Raw genomic sequence first — 18755 nt, forward strand, 5'->3', positions numbered from 1 at the left:
CTCCATTGCTTTTAAATGAGAAAGACTTAAAGGGCCGGTTCGAGTCGTTCATTGAAATCGATGTGACTTAAACAGCTCAGTCATGTAAGAAGTAAGCCCCTTTGAGTTCAATGCTTAAGTAGTTACAGGATTGCAGCGCCAAGGTGCTTGACTTTGGCTCCCATCGCCTCCCAAGATAATGCGAATTAATAATTCCTGCTGCATGTTAACCTCTCTGAGCGATGAAAGGAGGAGGGGTGTCATTGTACCTTTTCGACTCATGTATAATAAGACCAAAGTTGGGGCGGGGGAAGGAGTCCTGATCCTTCCTGGTGTTTGCGACTGGGGAGCAGCCAGAGGAGTGATCCTTGGTTTAGTCCAGATTTATCAACCCCTGCACCTGTGACGCGAGGCATTCCCATTTAGTTGGTGGGTGAGTCTTGGCGTCACAGCCATTCGCCTGTGACTGGCGTGCGTGATCAGTGGGAAATAAAAAAGGCATAGTAGCATCGCAACCTCAGAGTGGTGGCTGGGGAGGGGACCTTTAGGAAAGGGCTCCTGCTCTCTTTTCGGAAAGAGAGATCCACTAGGCTAAGCTGAGGAGATTCCTGCTTGTATAGACTTTCGCTCCATTCGGCGCCCGATCCAGAGGGCAGTTAAGGATGGCGCACAAACAGTGTCAATTGGGGGGGGGGCGTTGGACCTGAATTGAAATCCGACCTCTTGACTTTCATTTTTTCGTGCTGGGGAGGTGGGGGACAGTTGATAGGTCATCTATTTAATGTCCATAATTTTGGAAGAAAAGGGATTTAACTTGTCAAACTTTGACCAAGGAATAACTACTGTGGGCCGGCGGGGGCGTTCTGCTACTGTCTTTGTTTGTTTGCTTTTCTTTTGTGTGTTTTCCCTGCTTCATTTTCACGCCGGATCCCAAGGCAGTGTAAACGCAGCTCTGACCTAAGGAACACCTCGGAGCATTAAATTTTCATCAGGCGATGTAGTGTTACAATAAACAAACTTTCTCCTTCCGTTCTGTTGCAGAGCAGGGGCTTTGTTGGGGGGGGAACCATTCCATGTTAACAAACAATGCCCACGTCGGGCACTTTGTGTATTAAATGGATCAAAGAGCTTTGATAAGGCACAATGGCCCCGATTGTCAAGACCTGATTGAGTTAATATCATATCAGCAAATTCGACAGCCAAAGGAATCGGTTGCTCCTCTTTGTGTTCCACAACCAGCGCAGATTACAAATTTTAATGATCCGAAAATGTTTGGTATACAAAATCATGCTTATTTCAGTATTAGCAAAAACACAAGAATTTTTGCAACACAAACACCCAGCTGTGTCTATTTTAAAAGCAGTTCAATGACAGCTTGCACTTATGAGCATGCAATCAGCTAATTTCGCTTTTTTCCCCCTTCTGTGTTAATCAACACTTTCCTTCCTGCATATCATATAGTATCGTTGCTCCACATCAGTAAATGTTTACCTAAGCTGTCCTTTCTCCAGAATTCGATTTCAGAAGGGAAAAGGCGATTCAGGGGGAAACCGTAGTTTAGAAAAGCACAAAGAAATGGTGCGCCAACTACCACAGAGGGGTGGTAATAATAATAATAATAATAATAATAATAATAATAATATACATTATCTAACTTTAAGTCAGTACTGCAACAAATAGTTGGTTCCATCGTAGTGCTGTATGTTACTGAGCAAATAATATATTATATTTTGGGAAATGCAATCCCTTACTCCTTTTGGGAGGTTGTTTTGGTTGCTTATAATCCCTTTCATCTTTCCCACACCTCCCCCAGCCCACTAACAACTGCCTTTTGCGAGGTAGTGTATATAAATGCCAGTGAGGCAAGGTCATTCGAGGTTACCCCAATCCACAAAGGTCGTGGCATCTCCCAATTGATAGGGTTGTTCCTACTCCCCCTCCCTCTTAAAGTTGGGATCGACCAGCACCAGCACCCCTTTTAAGATATTCTGTGGCATGTATATCTTTTTTAAAAAAATCGCAATCACTCTGCATTTGCAACAATGTACGCGGAAAGTACTGATGGTGTGATGTGGATTAAACATAAACTAATGACACAACTTTGCTTTAAATTTGATCCGGATATTCCCCGCAACGCCCACCCCGGTGACATTTTGCTCTCCGATTTTTTTTCGTGTCTCCCCCCCCCCCCCCGCACAACTCATGCAGCAAAAGGCTGCATGTCTCGCGCCTGTAGAATGGAGAGGATTTGATATGGATGAGTAACAATGAATTGTCGTCCCCAGGAAATCCTCGCCGAAAGCTCTCCTCTTTCCGTTTCTATTAACTAAAAAAAAGGGGGGGAGGGGACCAAATCGCGGGACAAAAGTAGCCCGTTTATGTCCCACCCCCATCACCTAGCTGGTCTCTCTTTTTCCTCCCCCCCCCAAACCCATTCCCACCAAGAATAAAAACAGCAAGCCCCATATATAAAACGCAAAATAAAAAAGAGTAGGAAGATCCCAGAAAAACAAAAACAAAAACCGATGCACAGCATTTGGCATATATTCGTTTCCGTTTCCACTGCGGAAGACAGATCATTCATAGTTAGAATTATTTTTCTGGCTTAAATTAAATCGCATTCTGTGCGCCTGAGAGGGTCCCAAACTGGTTCCTAGCTCGTATTTTGAAAGAAACACCTGAGGTTCTGCACAAAGCGGATCTTAGTCCAGCGAAAACCTGCACAGGACTCGTCCGCGATGGAGGGAACTGAGGTTAAGTCTGTCCAATTCCGCCGGTGGGCAGAAAGCGGCCCGAGAGCTGAGGCCGCAAAGCCTTATCAGCCGGTGGGTCGTCCGCCCCACCTGGCGCCTTCCCTCCGAGAAAACATGCACAGGACCCGGGTGCGAAAGGGAGCGTGCGCGAGGATCCGCGGGTGAGAAATCAAAGCACAGCAGAGGCAAGATTCGCGGGTGGGGAGAAGGGCGGAGAGGGTTATGGGAGGAGGAGGGGAAGGAAACGGAGATCGATTACCTTGGGTGCATTTGCTATTATTTTTATTTATGGCCTTTTGACCCCATCACTGCGGAAATTACACACAAAAACCCAAGAAAATTCCGAAGCGCCCGCCGTTCTCTCTGGACGTAGTTCATCTTCTCTTTCCCTGGCTGTCCGTCCGTCCGTCCTCAGTTCCGCTTCCGAGACAGGCCGACGCCAGGAGGAGCGCAGGGCCTTCCTCCCCGCGCCCTCACAAGTCCTCTCTCCCTCCGGAGCCGCCGCCAGGACAGCCGCCTTTGCCCTCGCCCGCCCTGGCCGGCCCTCCCTCTTCCGGTATTTCAGGCGCAAAACAAACCAAGGAGACCCAGCTCGAAACGAATCCCTCTTGGAATCAGGAGGCCTTTGCCGCCGCCGCCGCCCTCCCCTCCCTCCACAATCCCAACATCCCATAAATCGGCTCCCCCGTTGAGGAAGAAAATACCACCACGAACCGCTGAAGAAGCCAGAGACACATACAGAGAGAGGCCTACAAAATCCTGCCTCAGCCAAGGTACCACGGCGGTGGGCTTGCGCAAAGTAGTGCCTATTTCCCCCCTCAGCCACCATTTCCTCTTCCCTCCTCTCTCTCTCTCTGCTCCCCTGACAGGAAATAAAAATAAATAAATATTTTTTAAAAAGCGTGTGAGAATAGATATCTATCACACCCATCCATACACACACCTATAGACACACACATGTATATGTATGTATACACACACACACACATATGGAGAGAGTGGCTTTTATGAGGAAACTGGTGTGTGTGGATTTGGGGGTGGGGTGTTGCCAAGGAAAAGGAGGGGGAAATTCAGAGGAGGGGAAGAGGTAACCTGCCGCGGTGATGCGCCTTCCCCCTTTGGTATCCCTGCGCTGCCGTCAGGGCTGCGAAAGGGTGAAAGGAAGGCGGCGAAGGAGAGAAAGCGCGAGGGGAAGAGGAGGTGAAAGCGCGCCGCCGATTGGCCGGCAGCAGGGGAGACGTTCCTGTACGCCGCGCGCTCTGATTGGGCGGCCGGTGGGAAAGGTTAAACCAAAAATTTTTTTACAGCCCTAGTGTGTGTCTGTAGCTCTGAAATTAATTGTAGCTAAAGCTGTCTCGGCTGCTCTGATCCACAGCCCCGGCTGCCGGTTCCCCCCCCTTGCTCGGGTGGACTAGGGGGGCTCCAGGCACCATGAAGTAGTTTTGGACAGAGGGGACTCGGGGTTCCGTTTTTTCAAGGGGGGCCACCATATTTTCCTCCCCTTTGGAAAGGCCCCCTTTTACCCTTTCTTTTTCCTCGAGGGGGGGAAACCTTTCCGCGCCCCCCTTTCCTCCCCCACCCGCACGTTGCCTTGGCTTTCCTTGCCTGGCTGCTGGGTCCCTCTTCTCTTTTTTCCTTCCTTTTCCCCGGCTGCTCCTGCGTCCTTGCTACATGCCTTGCCAAGCTCGGGAGCTGGTGGTGCAAGTGCCTGGCTGCTGCTGCTGCTGCTCCCACTGCCTCGCTCCTCCTGCTGTTGCTGCTGCCCATCGCTGCTCCTCAGCAGCATCCAGCCTTCCTGGACGGACCGAGCTGCGCCCCCCATCACTACCACCGCCTGCGGCCACCACCACCTCTTCCTGCCGGCTGTGCAACTTTCCCCCTCCGTCTAGAGTGTGATGTTGGACATGGGCGATAGGAAAGAAGTGAAAATGCTGCCCAAGTCGTCCTTCAGCATCAACAGCCTGGTCCCCGAAGCCGTCCAGAGCGACAACAACCACAGCCACCACCACCATAACAACCACCACCCGCACCACCACCACCATCACCACCACCACCACCATCATCATGGCCAGCAGCAGCAGCAGCCGCCCCAGAGGGCGACCCCGGATGAGGACGACGACGAGGAAGAGAAGAATCAGCTCCTGCTGCAGCCTCCCGGGGTGGGGGTCGGCGTGGCCGCGGCCACTGCCGCTGCCTCTGGCGCCGCCACCACCTCTGGCCCCTTGGAGGTGTCCAAGGGGGACCTCTTGGGAGGCAAAGGGGAGCCCGGCTCGGCAGGCGAGCTGGACGACAACAAGGAGAAAGGTCCGGCGTCCGAGGAGAAAAAGGGCCCGTCGGAAGGGGCCAAGGACGGCGGCAGCGACGGCGGGGGCAAGGAAGGCGAGAAGAAGAACGGCAAATACGAGAAGCCGCCCTTCAGCTATAACGCGCTCATCATGATGGCTATCCGGCAGAGCCCCGAGAAGCGCCTGACCCTCAACGGCATCTACGAGTTCATCATGAAGAACTTCCCTTACTACCGGGAGAACAAACAGGGCTGGCAGAACTCCATCCGCCACAACCTCTCACTCAATAAGTGCTTCGTCAAGGTGCCCCGGCACTACGACGACCCGGGCAAAGGCAACTACTGGATGTTGGACCCTTCCAGCGACGACGTCTTCATCGGAGGCACCACGGGCAAGCTCAGGCGGCGCTCCACCACCTCGCGGGCCAAGCTGGCCTTCAAGCGGGGCGCCCGCCTCACCTCCACAGGCCTGACCTTCATGGACAGGGCGGGCTCCTTGTACTGGCCCATGTCGCCTTTCCTGTCCCTACACCACCCGCGGGCCAGCAGCACTTTGAGCTACAACGGGACCACGTCGGCTTACCCCAGCCACCCCATGCCCTACAGCTCCGTCTTGACTCAGAACTCCTTGGGAAACAATCACTCCTTTTCCACGTCCAACGGCCTGAGCGTGGATAGACTCGTCAACGGCGAGATCCCCTACGCCACCCACCACCTCACGGCTGCCGCGCTGGCTGCCTCGGTGCCCTGCGGCTTGTCCGTGCCCTGCTCCGGCACCTATTCCCTCAACCCCTGCTCCGTCAACCTTCTGGCGGCGGGACAGACCAGTTACTTTTTCCCCCACGTCCCGCACCCGTCCATGACTTCGCAGAGCAGCACCTCGATGACGGGGCGGGCCGCCTCGTCGTCCACTTCGCCGCAGGCGCCCTCCACTCTCCCCTGCGAGTCCCTCAGACCATCCTTGCCCAGTTTTACCACGGGACTGTCGGGTGGACTTTCTGATTATTTCACACATCAAAATCAGGGTTCTTCCTCCAACCCGTTAATACATTAACCTCCAAGGGGAAGTCAAGAGACTGTAAGTGAACATTTTACACACCTTTACCTTGTAAATGCTAATGGAGCGAGAGAGCGAGAGCGAGAGAACGAGCGAGCGAGCGAGAGACTTTAAAAAAATGAGCAAAACAGAAAGGAGAAAAAAAATACTCACCCAGGAAAAAAAAAGTCCAGGTATTTTTTATTAAGTTTCTTCCCCTACCCTCCAACCCCCATTTTCTGTACGTTTGTTCAAGTCTCTAGGGTCGTTTCTTATTCCAACCAAGCGAGGCGAGTCAGCAAATGTGCAAAAATAATAATAAGAAGAAAATCAGAAGGATACATTGTAGACGATGCAGTTTTGGGAAGGGTTTAAATAAATAAATAAATAATATTAATAATAAGATAGTAGAAGGTATATCTAAACTAGTGACTGCTTTTTTGGCCGTTTGGACTCCGCTTTGACACCGGTGTGTTGGGGTTGTTTTTTTTCCCCTCCTCACGCCGACCCACCAGATTTTCCATGTTTGCAGTATTATAAGTTATCATGGATGTGATGGTGGGTGCAGACCATGAGAGGAAAATTAAAATTTAATCATGATAATAATAAATTGATGAACGCCGCGATGCAAAGTGTCATTTGCGTGGTGGAAGCAGAACAATTAGGCAGAGAAACTCAATAATTGCATTTTGGCCCTGGATTCTTTTGTTCTCTACTCCCTCCCCTTTTAAAAAAGAGCCAATTTTCTCCCCCCTTTTTTGTTTTCCTTTTGTTTACTTTTAGACCAAAGATTGGGTTTTTAGAAAATGCACTCAGTGTACGAAATAGGTTTTTTAATAAAATAAAATACAGCAAATCAGAACAAGAAGGATATCATTTCAGTTTTGCAGCACTGCCCGTTCAAATGAATCCGAGGGGACAAAAATTCATGAATTGCCTTCAGTTTGTGTTGTGTATATTTTGATGTATGTGGTCACTAACAGGTCACCTTTATTTTTTTTTAAATGTAGTGAAATGTTAATACCTATTGTACTTATAGGTAAACCTTGCAAATATGTAACCTGTGTTGCGCAAATGCCGCATAAATTTGAGTGATTGTTAATGTCGTCTTAAAAAAAAAATCTTGATTGTGATACTGTGGTCATATGCCCGTGTTTGTCACTTACAAAAAAATGTTTACTATGAACACACAGAAATAAAAAATAGGCTAAATTCATATATACTCGATAGTTTTTTTGTCTTTTTTAAATCAAGAAGTTTTAGCATCCAAAGGACTTTTAAAACAATAGGAAACTGAAGCTGACCCATAATGTTAGGCCCCACCTCTCAATTGCTCCATCTGCCACAATACCCGAGAGCAAATCTGGAGTTTAATGTGTAAGCGAACTGAATAACTTCCCATTTAGTTCCGCTTTCAGAATCTGACCCAATAAGATACTCGTAGGTGTGTGAGAGTGGTGTTTTTTTTTTAATGGAAAATTTGGCACATGTTGCCTTGAAAACATACTTGATTACTGTTCTATGAGGGAGGGTTTTCGATAGTTTGTGTGGTGCTCTTTTGCGTTTGACTTATTCTTGGAAGGGCTAGTGGTGTAGCAATGCTGGATTATTATTTAACAACAACCTTTACATGGTCATTTGAATGCATGCAAGCTTGCATTCCACTCCTGGCCGCTTGCATTTTTATTTTAAAGAGTCCAGCAAGCCGCTCCAAAGCACGCTGCATTGGAAACCCTTGACTTTTAAGAGCCTCATTCTTAAACGTATTTGCCCGAAAGTAAGTGCAACGGCCAGGCCTACATCCGAGTAAACGTGTTTTGGATGGGGCTGTGAGTTTCAGGAGTGGGATGGCTGGTAGGAATACGGCCTTCCCTCCCCCTTTCTTTTCAATGTGCCTGTGAATGTGTGCCTAAGTTACGGGTGTTCTGCGTGTGCGTATCTCCACAAACAGCTCTCACTGCTTCATTTTCTTGTGTTTTCAAAAGCGGGGGGCTGCTTGTCTATATATATATATATATATATAAGTCCTGATAAAAGTCCTGATATATACATATATATATATAAGTCCTGATAAAAGTATATTTGTCCGCCCGCCTCCATTTAAAAATGAACTGCACTCGCGGGCGCACAAGTTTTGATGGAAGAAATCGCTGAAGGAAATGAAGGGTAGGGAAGGAATACAGCAATGATGTCATGGGTTCTGAGGTGATGTGCAGAATTTGCTCTTTGACGAAGTGCACTGCACTGGAATATATATATGATAGAAGGATAGATGGATAGGTAGAGATAAGAGGTCTACTGAAGCCCAATAGTCAGTCTGACGTTAGGAGCTTAAGTTTTCTTACTGCCTGGCCGTTCCGTTTGCTTTTCGCTTTGGGCTGAAGGGGTGGCGTGGCAGCGAGGGCTGGGGGCTTTTTTTGTGTGTTTTTTAAAGGCATCCGGTTTGGGGAAGAATTTCGGGAGAAGGAGGGCAGCGATTCTTGCCAATCGCTTCAGAAAACCCGGTGCAGAGGGTTTCTCGGCTAATTGGATCCCGCAGCGAGTCCTTAGAGGACAAGTTGTTCATTTGTTACAATTGTGTAGTCGGCAAGGGGTTCGGCAGTAATGCAATAAGCCGGCTCCCTGCTCACAATGGGGGGATGAAAAATAATCTCTTTGCTGGAGATGCTATCGCCAAACGCTTTAAAGAGGATCTCTCTCTCTCTCTCTCTCTCTCTCTCTCTCTCTCTCTCAAAAAGGAGTTCTCCTCCCCTCCCCCCCCAAAGGAAAAAGAGAGAGAAAGGAACCAGGGGATACTTTAGGCGACGCATAGCAGAAAATGTTGTCATTGCTGGGAAACAAGGGGGAGGTACGGGGTTGCTGAAGAGTTGATGTTCTTCAGGAAGGAAAAAGGGATGGAGTGATTAAGGAGTAGAATTTGGGGTGTATGGGAGTCTGTGGGAAACCTGGGGGAACCCAGCCACCCGCAAGTTCTCCTAACTCTGTAAAGAAAGTGACTTGGCTAGGGTGGAAATCGCAATGGACCCTCTCTTGACGTGCCTGATCCCAGCCTCGGGTTATGGGGAATCGTTTGCAAAGCCGGAAATCACAGAAATGTTGGGCGACAATTAAAAAAAACAAACATCCTGAAGTTTAAAAAAGCGTTTGGGGGGGAGTTGCAGAAACAGGTTATTCTGAAGACTTCCGATAGTAGTAGTAGTAGTAGTAGTAATAATAATAATATTAATAATAATTTGTGCTGATTCCAACATGGAGTCTCACTTCTGTATCATTTGCCAAAGCCGAGCAAACGAGGAGAGGCGTCTGGTGGTGCAGCTGACAAAGAGGCCTATGTATTATTTAACACTTGCCATGGGTTGCATATTGTGGGGAATCCAGCAGCATGAATTAAACCTGCTATTTGCAGTGGCACTGGCAAACAAAACAAAAAAACAAAACAAAAGACGGGCGGGGAGAAATCCAAACTCTGACCCGATCCTTCATTGGAAGTGTGCAGAAGTGGGGACAGCAGGGGGCTTGGTGATGGCATATGGTAGGTTCCAGATTTGTAAGCCTAATAGAAGGTACAGGGGTTCCCCACACCCCCTCAACAAGCCTTAACTAGCCAAACTTGATGCATGGTCATTCCTGAAGAAAAAGAGGTTGTGTGTCTCTCTGTGTGTGAAAGTGCGTGTTTGCGTGAGTTTCCCCTCGAAGGTGTAAACAGGCACTTGGCGTTTTCAACTCCGGGTTTCTGTCACGGGCTGGCTGCAGCTTGAGGCGCTCAGGTTGATTCCTCCTCACTTTTTTTTACTCCAGGTGGAGGAAGGGAGGGTCATGGCAGAAGAGAAGAGGCGTCTCCTCAGATCTGCCAGCTCCCGAGATTGCCTTTTGTTTTGATTACGGGGTTGTAGACCGCTTCGGGTGCCATCGCTAGACCTGGGGTATGTGTATGTGTGCGTGCTGTATGTATATAAATCGGAAAGAGAGCAAGGCAGAGAAATAGCTCTCCTGGAGTTATATTATCCAGGCGTTCATTTATTTACTTTTACCTGGAAGGGCGGCGCTTCTTTTTGTTCTGTTTTTTCGGATCAATCGCTACAATGACCATTCAGTTTCTCCTGTACATATGTTAGTGTGTGCGTGCGCGTGTGTATCCCAAAGCCATCAATACTCTGGCCCTCAACTTTTCATTTCATTTACTTCTCTCTCTCAGTAGATGGGCCACACCATTTTGCTTTCTCTCGATGCAGGTCACACACCCACTTCTCCTGGTTTGCCAAGGAACTGAATGCTTGATGGTCACCACTTCCTTAAAGTTTTCACTTGTGAAATCCTGACGGATTGATTACTATCACTTCATCATCATGTCCGAATAATAATAATAATAATAATAATAATAATAATAATAATAATAATAGATAGCCAACTTAGAGTAGACCCACTGAAATCAACCGACTTAAGTTACTTTGAGTAGGCCTATAGCTAACGTTGGCTATCACCCAGTGATAATATCCTGGCGCTCTAGGCAACTTTTAAATTTAGCGTTTCTATATCCTTCAAGGCATGTTGGTAGAAAATACACTTTTTTTCCACCCCAGCTGTATGTTTGGTTTGTTTGCTTTTTTTAAAAAAAATTATTCGTCGGTGGTTCTTTGGTTTAAATTTTGGGACTTTTTTAAACTCTGAAAGGGAATGAGGGGTTGTAACAAATACGCTAGCCTATAAAGGAAATATTGGGTCGTAAAAGAACTCAGTAACAATACATTCCACGGACATATTTAATTTATCGGAAGCCGCCCAGAGTGGCTGGGGTAACCCAGTCAGATGGGCGGCATATAAATAACAATAATAATAACAATAACAATAATAATATGTCAAACGCCGTTCATACCTAAAATTCTCCCTAGAAAGTTCTTTTGAGGACATTTTTACTTGCTGAGAAGTTGGCACCGAAAACAGAGAGGCTCTCTTCTCACTATCAAAATAATAATAATAATAATAATAATAATAATAATAATAATAATAATAAAAACATTAGGCTTGGCCTGTCAGAAAGAGATCTGATTTGGCCCTAGAGAAAGAAGGGTGACGCAGAGCGGGGTTCTAAACTTAGGCAAGCACGCTTTTGCTGGGGCTGATCGCATCCTCTGTATCAAACACGGTGGAGCTCAAAGCTGTCCATGAGAGATTGATATAGATTTTCGAGGAACCCTCCCATTTTGTTTTAGTCTGAGAATCTGTGCTCTTGTTCAACCTTTATGGGATTGTAATTGCCGAAATTGACCTTCAGATGCCCCCTTTCCTCCTCCCTTCTTCTTCTTTTTTTTTTGTTAATGCTCCTGAGCTTCGGTAACTTTAATCCACTCCTTTGTCAAACAGAACTCACCTGGCGTTTACACTGGAGCTATCTGAGTAGGGAGGAAGTTTAGGACAGCAAACTCCACGCTATGTCACACCAGCCCTGTCGTTTGTGCCAGGACGGGAATATAACTAGGATTCCCCTTTCTTTCCCTTAATTTTTTTCCCGTAAAATGATGAACTTCTCATATTCGTGGATCTTTTTGCCTTAAGCTCAGCTCCTCTAGGTTGGAGGCTATGATGTTCTCGTATGGTGAAGGCGACTTGGTGCGGAAGCCATGGAAGATCCAGCGAGATGTTCTCCAGCCAGAGGCCCGTTCGGTTCAGGTGGTGGTGGTTATGGGGATGGGGAAGAGGAAGAGGAAGAGGGTCTAGAGCAGGAGGCCTCTGCGGTGGGATCCCTGCGTCAAAAAGTGGAGGATCTTTTGGGTTAGTCAGAGGTGAAGGTGAAGATCATTAGAGGGTGTTTTTTTAGGGTTGGCTGGCTGTGGCTCTTTTGGCTGGCTTTGGGTGATCGTGCCCAGAGGGCGGAGTTGCTGCGATTTCCTACCTCTCAGCGGAGAACCTGCCCTCTCGACTCCACGGCAGAAGGACGGGACCTTCTGGGAAGGAAAACAGCTGGACGAAGGATTTCAGCGAGCCATCCTGGCAGCAGTAGCAGCAGCAAGGTAGGTGAAGTTCAAGCCAGCCAGCCCCCGTCCGCCTTCTCCCTAAGGGGGGTGAGGGGTTCAGGAAAAGAGAGATGGAAAAGCTTCTGTCTATATCCATTCTTTAGTCTTCACCTGGGAAAAATAAATAAATCAAAGATTATGAATTCTCCCTCCCTATCTACCTCCATTTCGATATGTAAATTTGGACGGGCCAAGAATTGGATCGTCTTTTCTAAACCGCACAATAGCAACCCCCCCCTCTCTATTCGTTCTTATTTAGTTTTATTTATTTGTTATTTTAAGAGTCGTGACCTGGGTAAAATGTATCCTGCTTTCTTCCATTGAAACACTGTAGACCTTTGACAACTGGCGAGGAGAAGGAAGGCTTTGCCTGCTTTTCAAAGGGGGAGACTCGAGCGACAAAAAGCCAAGGTGACGAAAAGCCAAGACGATTGCGCCGCTGAGAGAGCCTTTGTTTGCCTTTTGAAGTGGGTGGGAAGAATTACCTGCAGCGGAAAGGAAGAAGGAGCCCAAGGAATCCGACCTGCTTGGCCGCCGCCTTCTTCCTTCGGTCCTTTTCGAACTGGTGAGTGCACCTTTGCTCTCTCCTGAACTTCACAGGGCGCTGTTTATATTTCTGTTGGGGTTGCTTGTTGTTTTAATTGACAGTTTCTCTTTCTTTCATTCATTTGTCTAAACACAGATTCACGATTTAGAAAGAGAAGGGTTTTTTTAAAGGAGTTTTTTTTCGCAATTTCTATTTCTCCCCCCCACCTTTTTGCTCTAATTTTAATGCGATACCGTGTTCAGGTGTCACATGTGCTCAAATAATTGTGGGTTTCCAAAATACATATGGATAGGACCCAGCCAAACTTAAGAACCTTTTAAGGCCGATTAATCGCTCCAGCATGAATGCTTCCGCCTCCCATTGAAAACAATGAGACATTAAGTTCCTACGTTTGGTCTGAAAGCGCCTGTGGTGTCTCTCTGTGTGTGTATTTACGTGTGTGTGTGTGTGTGTGTGTATCTATCTATGCAGATAATTTTATTATTATTGTTATTATTTTAATGAGGTTTTCTCAAGACAGCTTTCTTGTCTGCACCGCTTTCATTATGCAAAACGCTTTACTATCAGTGAAATCCTAGGCAGATTTACTCATAAATAAATTGAACTACATCAGTCGCTCTCCTTAGGAAGCGTGCTCAGAATTGTCCAGTGGCTCCCTATTTCATATTAAAGAAAAAGTGTCGCCAGCAACATTTAAGAAACGAAAAGCGATTTATGTAAAGGTTGAAAAAAATTAAGGAAAGGGATTATTATTCCTGGATATTGTACTGAGATGAGAAATTTACTGGAGTATTACGAGATAAACTTTTGAAACGGCTCTGGTGTAAAATTTCGGCGTGCTCCTCTTTAAGTGCTTCCATGCAGTTTCAGGACTTATTTGTGTTAGAAACTTTTCAGTTTTTGCACACGAGCCCAATCCAGCCAAAGTGAAGCATCCCGAAATCGTTTGGCTGTCGGTTCGGGAGACTCGGTCGCGTGCTTTCAATTGTTTCCCAAGCGAAATCACTGAGCTTTAAGCTTAATTTTAGCTGGATCGCCCGGCCCATATTTTCTTTGAAGGAGACCCTCATAAGTCGATGGAGTGAACGTCCAGTAAAGGCTGCCACCCCAAGTCTTGTGTATTTAACTCCCAGGAACAGATATGAGACTTCTGTGTCGCTGGTACTGGAAGGAATGAAGGGTCGCTCGAGACGCAGTTTTGCATGCTTATTTGAAAACAGGACCCATTTGGGAATGGGCCTAAGGCTGAAATATTACGCACACTTTTCTGGGCGTAAGTCCCGGTAGACATGGTGGAGATTTCAAGCTTCCATGTTAAAGAATTGCAGTGGGCGAGATATCTGTATTTGCCTACATTTAGTTCAGTGAGGCCTACTCCCACATAAATGGGTACAACATCGCAGCCTTAACTGCGTGTGGATCGTGAAATCCACTTAACTTTTGATCCGCTCCCAGGTTTTATCTTTTTAAAAATAGTGATGTGATGCGTCGATGCTGGACTGTTATGTTCGGTGCTGGCTTTTGGGGGGTGGGTTTTTCTTTTCTTTTTAAATCTTCTTAATGGTTAAAGTTGACCCGCTGGGAAGGGGGAGCAGAAGAACAATGCAGCGTGCGCCACACTGTAAATTATCTTTCCCCCTAATTCCCCTGTTCCTGTAATTTGTAATCTCCAGAAAATAATTAATTGTTAATACACCAATTTGAGTTACCCAAACGCAGGGAAGATAAAAACACCTGCTGAACGCAATCAGAGCCAACGGTAATGAAGTACTGAGAGGTTTATCTCCCCTTGCAGGAAATGGAAAGAGGGTGAAGTTCATCCCCCCCCCGGCAATTTATATACAATGAAATTAGTAGTCAGGAGAGAGAATGGATCTACTGGTGACAGTTTTCAAGAAACCTGCCTATGGGATAAATGGGTCAATTTAGATTTTGAAGCGACTAAGAAAGAAAGAAAGAGAGAAAGTAACAAAGAGTCTGAAATGCTGTTTTGGTTACTTAATTTTTCTCCATGGATACGGCACTGTTTCACCCTCCGCCTCTGTCGTGTAATGCTTGCTTGCAGCTGATTGACAGAAATAGTCCCTAAGTTTAGGGAGATGAACTGGAGGTTGCTCTGGTTTGAGGAACGCGTGGAATGTGGGCATATGGGCAGCGTTAAGGTTTATTAAGTGTGTTTATGCAATAGGATTTATGCCTCTGCTGTTCTTTAAACTGCAGGGCGAGGGCGCTATTGCCAAGCGCAAGAAACCAAGAGCTCAGTGTTCCCTCCTCTAGCACACATGTTCGAATTTCAGGTGCCTAGAAAATTTGACTGCCATATAGATACATAAGCTTCACCTTCAGTGTGTGTGTGTGAGAGAGAGTGGATGGATAGATAGATAGATAGATAGATAGATAGATAGATAGATAGATAGATAGACAGACAGACAGACAGACAGACAAATACCCTGTTTTGGTAGACACTGATTCGGATCTCTCAGTGTTACTCGTCTAGTGGTAAATTTAAAAATTCTTTCCTCCCTTGTCATTACTGCAAAGGGGAATCTAATTCAGACCATCTGCCCCGGCCCCAGGCTCCATAGCTTATGGTGTGGAAGGAAAGAACATTAAAGCCCGTGGAAATCTCTTCCCCCTTCCGAATGTACTGAAGCCAAGAGCTGGCGAGCTTCACCTCTCACCTTCAATTGACAGTCTTGCCTACACGGTACACTTTTAAAGCACATTCGAAGCACCTTTTCCCCTCAAAGAATTCTGGGCACTGTAGTTTGTTGAAGGTTGTCGGGAACTGTAAGTCTGTGAGAGGCAAGCTACAGTTCCCAGGATTATCCGAGGGCGAGGACGTGCTTCAGGTGTGCCTTAAAGGTACAGTGTCGGTGTCGCTAAGGCGAGACACTTTGTGGCAAACTACCATCGGGCACGTCGACAGCAGCGGACAGAGGCTCTTACATTGAGAAGCACCGGCATCTAAGCAAGTCCTCTTCCCTGCTACTGCCGCTGCCGCCGCCGCTTGTTGATGCTGTTTTTGTTTATCCCCAACCACTTCGGCTTCACCGCGGATCACCCTGTAAGACAGTTTGGGCCTCTGTGCCCTCCCACAGCAAAGGCGATCTAAAGCTTTGTGGGAGGTTTGTGTGGCGTTTCCATGACAACAACGTGAGAACAGGTTACACAAACTCCGCCGCCGCCGCCGCCACCACCACCACCTTCCGGTGGGGAGCAAAGAGCAGCCAACCAGAGGCGCGCGCGGGGGGGGGGGGAAGCAATAATGAGATTTTTTTTTTAAAAAAAAGTTACTGTAATTTACCGTACGGTGCAAATCAATTCACATCCCATAATTTAGTTTAAGCTGCTTTCCAAAGCACCGATCGCCACTAGTAACCTATTTGCAAATATTATGGGGGAATATTGCCTCCCTCTATGTGTGCGTGTGTATATGTATATGTGTGTGTGTATATGTATATGTATATGTGTATGTGTATATCTATATCTATTTCTATATTGTGGGAATGTTCAGGAATGTGGATGAGGAGATATTGTTTAATATATCCTATCCCCGCTTGCGCTAGCAAGCACAAAACTTTAGCAGAGTAAAAACATTCCCCTTTTGCAAAATACACAGCAGAAGAACGTTTGCGCAGGCTTGATTTAAGCCACTAAAATAAAGTGTATTTTCCTGGTATTTCCCCTTTTTCCCTCTTAAAAGAAAAGACACAACACAATGCTCTTAAAAGTATAAAAGATGTTTACTTACAAGCATCTCGAGGTACAGCACACTCAAGAGGTAGACTTGCTTAGTTAAAAGGTAATATATACATTGTGAAGTTCACTTATAAGAAGTGAGACTCCATCTCATCTCTCTCTCTAGGCTGGAGGCCTTGAGGGAGAGACTCACTAAGATGTGTGTAGTCCAAGAGGTCTGGTCCAAGAGAGAGAAAATGGCTGTTTCCTTCAGGATTTATCTGCCACTTCCTCAACTCATTTGCATGTGAAGGAAGAGGAAACTACGTTTAGTCATATCCTCCTCCTCAGTCCTCCAAGTGGACTATCTAGGGATTGTTGTGACTTGACTGCACTTAACCCTTTGCATCCCACAAACCCCTTCTCAGGCAATTCACAACATACACAAAAACATACATAAACAACTTTAATCAACCACCCAAGAGTCCCAGCTTGCCACGAAGATCCTGGAACTTCTCTTTTGGCAGGGGCTTTGTTAGGACATCTGCAGTCATCTGGTCAGTGTTGCAGTAACACATTTCAACAAGTCCATCCTCGATCACCTGGCGTATGTAGTGGTACCTGACCCCAATGTGTTTGGTGCGTGCAAGGAACTTTTCACTTTGTGTCAGCTTCATACTGCTCTGATTGTCCTCCATCAAGCTGACAGGTCCCTTCCTTGGCACGCCAAAGTCCTTCAGGAGTTGATCCAGCCAGGCGATCTCTCTGCAAGCTTCCGAAGCCGCAATGTATTGGGATTCTGAGGACGATAAAACTATACATTTCTGTTTATAACTTCCCCATGCAATAGCTCCGTCCCCATACATAAAAACATAACCACTGGTGGACTTATAATCCTTATTATCCCCAGCCCAATCCGCGTCAGTATACCCAAGCAGTTTAGGGTCTCTGACGGCTGGCAGTTTTAATTTACAGTCCATGGTTCCCTTTAGATAACGAACAACCCTCTTAACACCAGCCCAATCATGCTCAGTGGGACAACTTACTTTCCTACTTAGGATCCCCACTGCACTTGCCAGGTCAGGTCTGCATGTGGTAACCAAATACAAAAGTTTGCCGATCGCTGACCTGTATTGCGTGTTGTTTGGCAGCAACTTCGAACCTTGTTGATTCTTCAAGAAGTCTGTGGCCATCGGTGTCGCAACTGGGTGTGCGTCCTGCATCTGCATGCTTTCAATCAGTTCAGTTATCTTTTGCCTTTGGCTGAGTAAGAACGATCCATCCTCTTCTCTCTCAACTTGAATTCCCAAGTAGTATTTCACTTTTCCAAGTTCCTTGACCTCTACTTCCCTGTTGAGGTGTTTGACTATGTCTTTATAGTCCTTCTCATTTGACGTAGAAATTAAAAGGTCGTCAACAAAGGCTAAAATGTACGAAAACTGTCCATCCCTTTGTTTGGTGTACAAGCACTTATCAGCAGTCCCTTGCTTGTACCCAAGCTGCACCAGCATCTCATGAAGTTTCTGGTTCCAAGCCCTCGCTGCTTGCTTCAAACCATAAAGTCCCTTCTGCAGCTTGCACACTAGATGTGCCTCATTTGGTTTAATGAAACCTTTGGGCTGCTTCATATAAATCTGCTCAGAAATTTCGCCATGAAGAAAGGCTGTCGCAATGTCAATATGGTAAACCGACATTTGCTTAGATGCTGCAATACTTAAAAGTAGTCTGACACTGCTGTATCGAACTGTCGGTGCAAACACTTGATCGTAATCCTCACCATACTTCTGGGAAAAACCTTGTGCCACAAGCCTAGCTTTGTAGCGTTGCACCTCCCCTTCTGAACCCTTTTTAACTTTGAACACCCATTTACTTCCAATTGCTTCCTTACCAGGAGGTAGTTCTGTGAGTGTCCAGGTCCTGTTCCGATGAAGTGCATCTATCTCCTCCCGAGCAGCTTTCCTCCAGAGACTGGCTTCATCCGGTGGCATCCTCTCTATCTCTTCCCATTTGGAAGGTTCCTGTGGAGACGCCGACCTTGAAAGGTAGGACAGCCGTAATGGTGGAACACCTCTGTTGGTTCTGGATGAGTGTCTGACCTCTGGTCTTTCGACCGCATCAGCTTCCTCATCCTCCTCCAGCAGTGGCATATCCCCATACAGCTGCTCCTCATCCTCTTCGTCTCTGGTGCTGCCAGGGGCCTGAACCTCCGCGTCTTCTCGGGTGTCACCTATAGGGGGTGCTACGACACTAGAAGGTGGATTAGTGCTTTGTATTGGTTCAAGAGGATAAAATACAAACTCCTCACTTGTTGGTTCCAGACTTGCTTGATCCCTTTTGCTTGGTTGGGCCATCCTTGTCGACTGGTTCCGCTGGTTCTCTGAAATATTAAGCTCATATACACCGTCCTTTAGTGTGCCCTGAGCACAAACTTCATCATGCTTAGTCACAATACATTGCCCTTTTT

General features: G+C 46.7%; 1 protein-coding gene across 1 annotated transcript; it reads left to right on the top strand.

Annotated features, from left to right (window-relative positions):
• Window positions 1–4078: 4078 nt before the first annotated feature.
• On the top strand, window positions 4079–7274 carry FOXG1 (forkhead box G1). Its single transcript, XM_035118883.3, has one exon. The coding sequence runs from the start codon at window positions 4628–4630 to the stop codon at window positions 6068–6070; it is 1443 nt and encodes a 480-aa protein (XP_034974774.1). The 5' UTR covers window positions 4079–4627; the 3' UTR covers window positions 6071–7274.
• The last annotated feature ends 11481 nt before the right edge of the window (window positions 7275–18755 follow it).

Source organism: Zootoca vivipara, chromosome 1 (genome assembly GCF_965207765.1).
Source record: "Zootoca vivipara chromosome 1, rZooViv2.hap1.1, whole genome shotgun sequence".
In the NCBI taxonomy this organism is placed as follows: Eukaryota; Metazoa; Chordata; class Lepidosauria; order Squamata; family Lacertidae; genus Zootoca; species Zootoca vivipara.